Here is an 8,337-nt window from a genome sequence, read left to right as displayed (position 1 = left end):
TGAGCAGCAGCAGGCTGCAGAAGGAGCTCCACACCGTTGGTCAACGATTCCTGAAGAGAAATCGTTTTTAAAAAATCCCAACAGGAAGTCGGGACACACGCGCTCGCGCACGGCACAAACACGAAGACCGTTTCTACTCGACTCTTATCAAACTTCCTGAATCTCGGCGCGCGGCGACACGTTTCCTCCATCAACTGAAGTTCAAGCTAACGGACGGCCCATAAACACAACATCTGGGTGACGGTGGAGGACTTTGACCTGGTCAAAGTATTGGAGGGAAAACCCACTTTACGCGCCATCCATGCAAATTTGTATGGAGAAAAAGTTCGCGCCACGGAAAACGTCCTGGAAGATACAACATACATTCAACGGTAATAAATGTTTTCGCGGACTTAAATCTAAAGTCCTAAAATGCAGTAGCTCTGGATTACAATTCAAAGATACACGTGCAAACAGTTGTTATTCGAACTATGGCGGTTATCGCGTTATTGAGCAGCGGAAGTTTATGCAGCTTCCAGGACTTGTGGTGGCGCGGGAAATGAACTGAGGAGTCGGCGAGTTTCCTCCGCGCTCGTCATTGTTCGCTGCTTCTCCTGCAGACTCCACAAGTTGCTCTTCTCGTGTCGGACCCCTGAGACAGAAACGATGCCTGCAACTCGCTCCAAGGTAAACTAACATCTGCATTAAAAAAAAGACCTTTAAAAGGTTCGTTTTATCCCCTGACTTTGTACAGAACCGACAGTCATTCACTCGCAGTCGAACTTTGCTCCTGACTTCTGACAAATATACTGTTAATGTTTTATTTCGACGCATGCGTGGTGTTTATTACTTTATTATTAGGTTTTATTACTTTTATTAGTAGTGTTTACTACTGTATTATTGGTGTTATGACGTGTTGCAGCCAACTTTTCAGGCCTTACTTTACAATGGGTTTGAGATACTTATCTTGAGATAAACACTTTAAAAAGGCGTCTCATGCGGACACTCTCAGCTCTGCCTTTGTGCGCGCGTGCGCGCTGGTGTGGTTTGTAGTACTTTGTGTTGTGATTGTGCGGTGAGGAAGGGTGTGTCCAACACTCCGCAGAATCCTCCAAGGTCAGTGAGGAGCCCACCAACTCGGAAAGTGCTTTGGAACAACGAGCTCTAATGAACAATTGAACATAATGATAATCCTAAATAGTATTCCTAAATGTTTTGCTGGTGGGCTCTTGAACTCACTTTCTGGCCTGTTATTTCAGACAGTCCGGCCTCCGACCACACGGATGAGTCTGAGGAGCTTCCGCAGTGTCGCCCTGGTTCCCATGGAAACCTCGTCCTCGTCCTGCTCCGACGACAGCTGCGACAGCTTCGGCTCTGACGGAGGCTTCGCTAACACTGTAATGACAAGATAATAACTGGCGTCCGGAAATATAATCCTGCGGAGGCAGCCACTGATCTGGCTTTTATTTTTTTAATGTCGTGGGCAGAAGAGCAACCTGAGGGCGGCCAAGCGGCTCCCGCAGAAGCCCGCGGTGGTGGAGGTCACTTCCGAGGAGGACTCCTGCAGCGGGTTCGAGGAGAGCATCAACAGTCAGATGGAGGCCATGGTGAGTCAAGGCTGGTCTCTGTAGAAGGACAACGGCGTGATGCGGAGGACGGAAGAGAAACGTGTCGACCCAAACATGTTTGAGCCTGTCGCCGTTGACTGGTGGCTCAGGTTTCACTGCTGTTGGTCTCAGGATGTTTATCACTGAAGACACTCGGATTCTACGGTCTCAGGAAACCTCAGTGTTTGGAGCTGTTGACTGACTCGGATCATCACGTGTGTCTGTGACTGACGGTCTCTATGGTCCCTCAGAACGTAGACCCCGAGCCTCCGAGGCGCGGCCGTAAATCCAGCGCCCTCAAGGTCGCCCTGGTGTTTCCCTCCAAGAAGGTCGGCAAGAAGAGGCCAGCGTCAGAACCTCTGGCCAAACCTCCGTCCAGCAGCTCCCAGGAGGACGAGGAGGACGAAGAGAACTTCATGTTGAAGAGAGCTCTGAACATCAAGGAGAACAAGGAAATGGTGCGCAGCTTCTCTCACCCTGCCGCAGCGGCGCCCGACTGTTGCTAACTTGGCTCTGTTCTCTCACCTGCAGCTGGCGAAGCTGATGGCAGAGCTGAACAAAGTTCCAGGCCTCATCCCAAGGAGGACGTCCTCCACGCCGTCCACGGTATTGAAGCGTTGCGTGGCCACGTGTGAACGTCAGGCTGGAGTGTTGACGGTGGCTCGTGTCTCCAGCCTCGAGCTCCTCGCAGGTCTCTGGCTGCTCTGAGGCGGAACCCCGAGCGTTCGTCCCGCGTGCACACGCGCTCCCGCACCATGGTGGACGGACCCCCCAGCCCGACATCAGAAGAGGAGTCCGAGGACAAGTTCAGCCTGGTCCGCAGGAGCCGCTACTACGAAGAAGTTGACGATGCAGTGAGTCCAAGTCGCCGTCGGCCCTCGCCCTTGCTAGCCTTGAACCCTTGTTAGCCCTGCGCTCTTGCTCTTCTTAGCCTCGCGCTCTTGCTCTTCTTAGCCTCGCGCTCTTGCTCTTGTTAGCCTCGCGCTCTTGCTCTTGTTAGCCTCGCACTCTTGCTCTTGTTAGCCTCGCACTCTTGCTCTTGTTAGCCTCGCACTCTTGCTCTTCTGAGTCTCGCACTGTTTATAGCCTCGCGCTGACCCCAGTGATTTGCTCCCTCCGCAGCCTCGCCGCCGCTCAGTCCCAGGATCCAAGGCCATCGCTCACGTGGTGCGTCCCGTGGAGGACATCACGGAGGCGGAGCTGCTGGGCATCTGCACCTACGTGAAGGAGAAGGTCTACAACAGCTCCACGGTGAGGCCCCGGAACCACCCTGCACGCACGGGCGTCTCCACCCGCGACTGCATCATCCAACTCTTTCTCTCAGGGATCGACTTGCCACCAGTGCCGGCAGAAGACCGTCGACACCAAAACCTGCTGTCGTAACCCTGACTGTGTCGGCGTGAGGGGCCAGTTCTGCGGGCCCTGTCTCCGCAACCGCTACGGCGAGGAGGTCCGAGACGCTCTGCTCAACCCGGTGAGTTTCGAAGCGCCCTCCAGCTGGTGGCGCGGCCACCTGACTCTCTCCTTCCCGCTGCTCTCAGGACTGGCACTGCCCGCCCTGCAGGGGGATCTGCAACTGCAGCTTCTGCCGGGCGCGCGACGGCCGCTGCGCCACTGGAGTCCTGGTCTACCTGGCCAAGTTCCACGGATACGACAACGTGCACTCCTATCTGAAGAGGTACTTCCGGTGGGGAAGCGGGTCCAAGTGGGGGACGCACCTCTGACCTCCGTCTTCTCCTCCACAGCTTGAAGAAAGAGCTGGAAGAGAGCGGCCTGTGATGCGTGGCCCCGGACCCCGAGTCCCAGTCCCTCTGACGGATCTGCACGTCGGAGACCTTCCTCCTGCTGAGTTAGCATTGTTCATACTGTACATTGTGACTAGCGTCCTGTAGTTTGGTTGCTTTGTTGGCTCCACGCCACGGTTGTAAATGTGTAGCTCTGGAGACGCTGCTTTAGTGCCTTGTGTACATTAAACTGACGTTGCTTTTCACCTGTCTCTGCTGTGACTAGGGATATCCAGGTATTAAGGTCATGTCTCGGCCTCCCCCCCCCCCCGACACTCACACGGTGATATACTGCCGCGCGGCTGAAATCTCCTTCATTAGATAACTGCCACTAATGGTGTGGAAACAATTAACACTCTAATGGGAATCTGGTACCTGTAAATCATTTGATCCTGTTGGAGCTGGCTCTCGCTCTGCTCCACTATCTTCTGCTCATTTTCTGCCCGACACGGCTGAAGGTGGCGCCGGAGCGGAAACAGAAAATCTTCTTTTTGAGCTGCAGTTGATCTGAAGAGGCTGATGTTGGATGAAACCCTGCTTTGTCTTCAGGGGTTTTTGATAGCGCCACCTAGCGCTGACTGTGACGCCAACTGGGCGTCACAGGTGGGATGGCCGGCTCCTTCCCACAGGAACAAGAGGGGCCAAACAACCTTCTTTTAAGCCACGGCACACTTGGTTTATTGGGAAAAAACCCAGAGGAACCTTGGCCCAAGTTCGGAAGAAAATCCCTTCTAATTTGTGAACAACTGTAGTTACAGACGTCACATTAGCCGTTAGCTCTGTTAGCTCTGCGGTGCAGACTGACTTTGGCGTCGCGGCTCCGACAGGGATCAGTGTGTGAAAAACGACTCAGAGTTGCGCTTCTTCGCTGTGAAAATGCGGGAAGAGGAGCACGGCGCAGCACTGTGCGCAGATCTACCTGTATAGTGCACAGAAAGAATGTGACCGAATCCATGTGATCTCCTCAGGTTGGTAGATCGGCAAAACGTAATTGTTGGTGCTTTAATGGCACCATATTGCCACCTCTATCTCCGGACAAACGCGGTGAAACTGGATCATTTCCCGCGGCAACACCTGACACTCTCTCACAGCATCTCACCATTTCAGCTGCCATTCAGGAGTCACACATTCATTTTGTCTAACGGAGGGTGTTTACTGCAGAGGTGGAAAAGTGAGGCCCTGGGGCCACAAGCGGCCCTTAACCTGCATCGATGCAGCTCACATGAAGCCAGAGCATGACCTCAAAAGAAAGATTTTCTAGTTGAATTCTAGTTTTTCAAGGCTTTCTTTCAAATTTTCACCATTTCATTTGCTTTTCTTCCTCCACATCGACTCATAGTTCTATTATGTTAATGTACCAGACTCATTTTAATATTATTTCTTGTACCTCAAACCAAATCATGCTTCAAAAAGATCTTAATTTTTTTTAAATGAATTATACAGCGAATCTTTTTAAAAAATGTATATGCGAGGAAATGATATTCAGATGATGTATATCAAGTATATGTCACGGTGTTCTTTTACAATATTTTAGAAACAAAATTCAAGCCAAATTGTTCTTCAGTTTGGTCTTGGAATGGAGCCCTTTCAAATGTCTCATTTCACAAATTCATTTCCCCCAAAATACATCAAAACATTGGGGTAAATCAATATAAATAAAGGCAATTATATCAAATGAAAATATATTTGAAGAACATGCTGCCAATGACAGGAATGTCATTTTAAAACCTTCCCGTGGTATCCGAGTGACGGCGTGTTCCTCGGCGCTGCTGACGGAGAGCAGCAGTTATTCCTCCAGACTCTTTCAGCCTTTTCACCATCTCAGAATCGTGTTTAAATCCAGTCATTTCCAGCCCAAAAGCAGAATTCCAATGACTATTATTAGCATAATAAGCGCGCTCTTGAAAATGCTGGTCCCGTATTAAACACCAATGATCATCCACTTTGAGGTGATGAATATTTAGGGAAGTAATTGTTTACAACGCTGGAGCATGGAGCTGATCTGGTAATCAGCCGATGAAATACAATATTTATTCATTAGAGCAGATTTAATGAGGCCTTGCGGTGCTAATTATGAAAACCAGCGTAGCAGTAAATGAGAAGCGCGGCGGTGGCGGGGGCACCTGTGAGGAGGGACGGCGACGGCGTGTGACCCACAGCTATACATCAGCGGGGCCCCAGACAGGTGGCAGATGGGCCCCTGGGTCAGGGACCAGAGGACACGCCGCTCTCCTTCAGTACGGACGCCAGCCAGTCCACGTCCGCCGGCACCGTCACCGCCGCCTTTGTTTACCCCCAGACCTGTTGGGCGAGGCAGGAGTGAATGGCTGACTCACATGTTGGATCCAACCTGGCAACCCAGTATGACGTCGCTCGAGGTCGGATTTCCCCGTCGGAAGGTGGAGAGTTCTTTGTACTGCACCGCGCATCCTTCTTCATTGGAGGCCCGGCTCCCCCTCACAAGTGTTTGATCGGCGACAAAGTGGGGCTTAAATTCTTCGCAGAATCGATCCTCGCAACAATTTCATTCAGAAACATATCAACACCACTTTTTTGGGAAGAATGTTGTTTCTGGTTTCTATGAAGAGCATTTACCCGCATCTTATTTTATCTACCAAGTTCCGCATCCATCCATCCAAATGTGCTCACACATCCCTTCCTCCATTGGTTTCTACACTGAAACACCACAATACTTCAATTCCATGAAACATTCCACCAAACAACACGCACAAAAAGTCACAACTGCTTTAAAACCTTCAGCTAAATCATTTCATCCCCCAGCGTCTGCATGTATATTTTATGTTACATCCTGTTTAATTGATTTATTTCCTTTATTATCCTGGTCATTTTCATTATATTATATCCATCTCATATACCTGTCCAGTGACTTGACATTGTTATATGTTTCAGCTCGCAATCCAAGATGGCTTCCTCCAACGTAAACATGTCGAAGTGTAGAATACATGAAATGCACCAAAAGAAAGAAAGACATTCTGTATGTTTCCTCTTCTTTCTTCTCCTGTTGCAAACAGAAATATTATCAAGGAGCTGCTGGTGTTGGGATGAACTTTCATGGACATCGCCATCTTCCTTTCTGACCCTGGAAACTGGAGCACACTGCACTCGGTGGCATTGAACACCAGAGCACGCGCACGTCTCCATGGGTCACGTGAAGGTCTGTGTTGATCTGTCTGTCGGCAAAAGAACTGAAAAAGTTGTGAAGACATTCCTTCCAGTGAAAATGGAGGGAAGTCTCTTTGAGCGAGCCACATCACTTCCCGATGTTGAACCCCTGCTGGTCCAGACCCGGCGCAGGTACCCAGACAAGGCTCTTGCTCTGTCCGCGGTGCTGAAACTCTGCTGCGGTGCTGAGGAAAACATCTCCACCGAGGCTGGTGTATTGATCCTCGGCTTATAATAGTTCATCAGAACTGTGCGAGACTCGAGGGTCTTAACTTCCAGCATCGATGAGAAGGTATTTCAGAGCAAAACAGAGTCCTCACAGAGACAGGAAGAGGTGACTTCATGTACAGTTCTGACGCTGAAACTACCTTTCTGTCTGGTGTCACATATTTCCTGATGCACCGCTGCAGGACAGTGACCCCCCCTCGCCCCGCTCCTTCCTCGGCTCAGCGAGGAAAGTGCTGTTTAACGCTGAGTGAGCGGCTCTGTTTACTGGGTGTCGCGCGTCTCCTCTTCCTGCCACAAGCTGCCAAGTGATGGAAACAGCATTTGGGTCCAGGTGTCAGAGACATTACCAGAGAAAAGGGCTCCCTGCTGTCGCTCCATCTCGCAGGAAATTGCCAACTCACCCTAACAAAGGAAGCCATAAGTGCACTTGCCGCTGCCGTCCAGGGGGAGCTTGATAAAATGACATTATAAATAGAGGAGTGTTGCGGGAGGTGGAGGAGGCTGCTTCCGTCCACCCGGTATTCACAGACACTATTGGAGTGGGAGCAGTGCGGCTACCTGAAGCTGAACACGAGGGCTCCAGGAGGTAAACTCCCTCAACACTAAAGTATTGGACCCCATCATTTTGGAGGCTTGAATCCAGGACAGCAGCCAGTTATTTAACACGACTAATTCATCAAAATGTCGATTATCTTTGGGCCCTCATCTGACCATTATGAACTAAATCTCACATCACACATTAAAAAGCAATATTTTCTACCTGTATCAAATATTGAAAATGCAATTTTAAAATGGTTTATATCAACAGAGATTTTAGTTATTTTGCATTATTCGCAACTTTCCTTCATTTTAATCGCCTTAAAACATGAGTTTGCTGTTCAGAAATTCGTCTTGGAGCCACACAGCAGAAGAGACTCCGCTGTGGTTTCGAGTGCTGTGTCTCCTGAAGGGGGCGCTGTTATACAGCCAACCCGCATCCTCTTGAGAGACAGTAGCAGCAGAACTTCTGTCACATCCGCCGTTCAGCACGACAGCGAGCAGCGACCATTCACTCGTCTGTGCTGCCTAAAACACTGCGTTTCCTCTGCCGCTGCTGGGCTCCGGGGCCCGGCCCTCGTGACCTCTGAGGGCCGCCGTCTGTGACTCTGCTGTGACACCGCTGAGAGTGATTTTATTGAGATGATAAATGGGGCATGGCGCAGAGATGGCGGCGCTCCTGTGCGTCATTAATTTTTACTTCATTAACTCCGGTCCACTCGCTCCTGGATCCAGGCGGAGGACAAGAGCAGGGCGACTTTCAGACCCCGTGACAGCGGCTCTCACCGCTGCCGCCGCGTGGGTTCCGACCCAGTCCGGGACAACAACCAGCCCGTCCTGTGCTGGAAACCTGCTGCTCGTGCCGGTGCGTGTTTTCTTAGTTTTGATGCGCCAAAACAACAAGAAAAAGGTCAGACTCACCATGAGACCAAAACTGTCGGAGGATTTCTCTCTCTTGAAATACACTATAAAACTTCATAAAACAAGACGCATCGCACAGGTAAGATGATGAGCCAAAC

At 50.5% G+C, this 8,337-nt stretch overlaps 1 protein-coding gene across 1 annotated transcript; it reads left to right on the top strand.

The window, feature by feature from the left end:
- Positions 1-581: 581 nt before the first annotated feature.
- On the top strand, positions 582-3,554 carry cdca7a (cell division cycle associated 7a). Its single transcript, XM_053877549.1, has 10 exons — positions 582-666; positions 1,239-1,376; positions 1,467-1,586; positions 1,838-2,044; positions 2,118-2,192; positions 2,261-2,440; positions 2,709-2,837; positions 2,911-3,060; positions 3,128-3,264; positions 3,332-3,554. The coding sequence occupies exons 1-10, from the start codon at positions 646-648 to the stop codon at positions 3,363-3,365; spliced, it is 1,191 nt and encodes a 396-aa protein (XP_053733524.1). The 5' UTR covers positions 582-645; the 3' UTR covers positions 3,366-3,554.
- The last annotated feature ends 4,783 nt before the right edge of the window (positions 3,555-8,337 follow it).

This window comes from Synchiropus splendidus, chromosome 10 (assembly GCF_027744825.2).
Source record: "Synchiropus splendidus isolate RoL2022-P1 chromosome 10, RoL_Sspl_1.0, whole genome shotgun sequence".
Taxonomy (NCBI): Eukaryota; Metazoa; Chordata; class Actinopteri; order Syngnathiformes; family Callionymidae; genus Synchiropus; species Synchiropus splendidus.
This window is presented reverse-complemented; position numbering and strand designations above follow the sequence as displayed.

Bases quoted from the DNA above. Each gene is read 5' to 3' on its own strand.
- cdca7a (XM_053877549.1), top strand. From the start codon at position 646: ATGCCTGCAACTCGCTCCAAG. The intron at 2,193-2,260 runs GTATTGAAGCGT...TCGTGTCTCCAG, and splicing joins CGTCCTCCACGCCGTCCACG to CCTCGAGCTCCTCGCAGGTC. The intron at 2,838-2,910 runs GTGAGGCCCCGG...TCTTTCTCTCAG, and splicing joins AGGTCTACAACAGCTCCACG to GGATCGACTTGCCACCAGTG.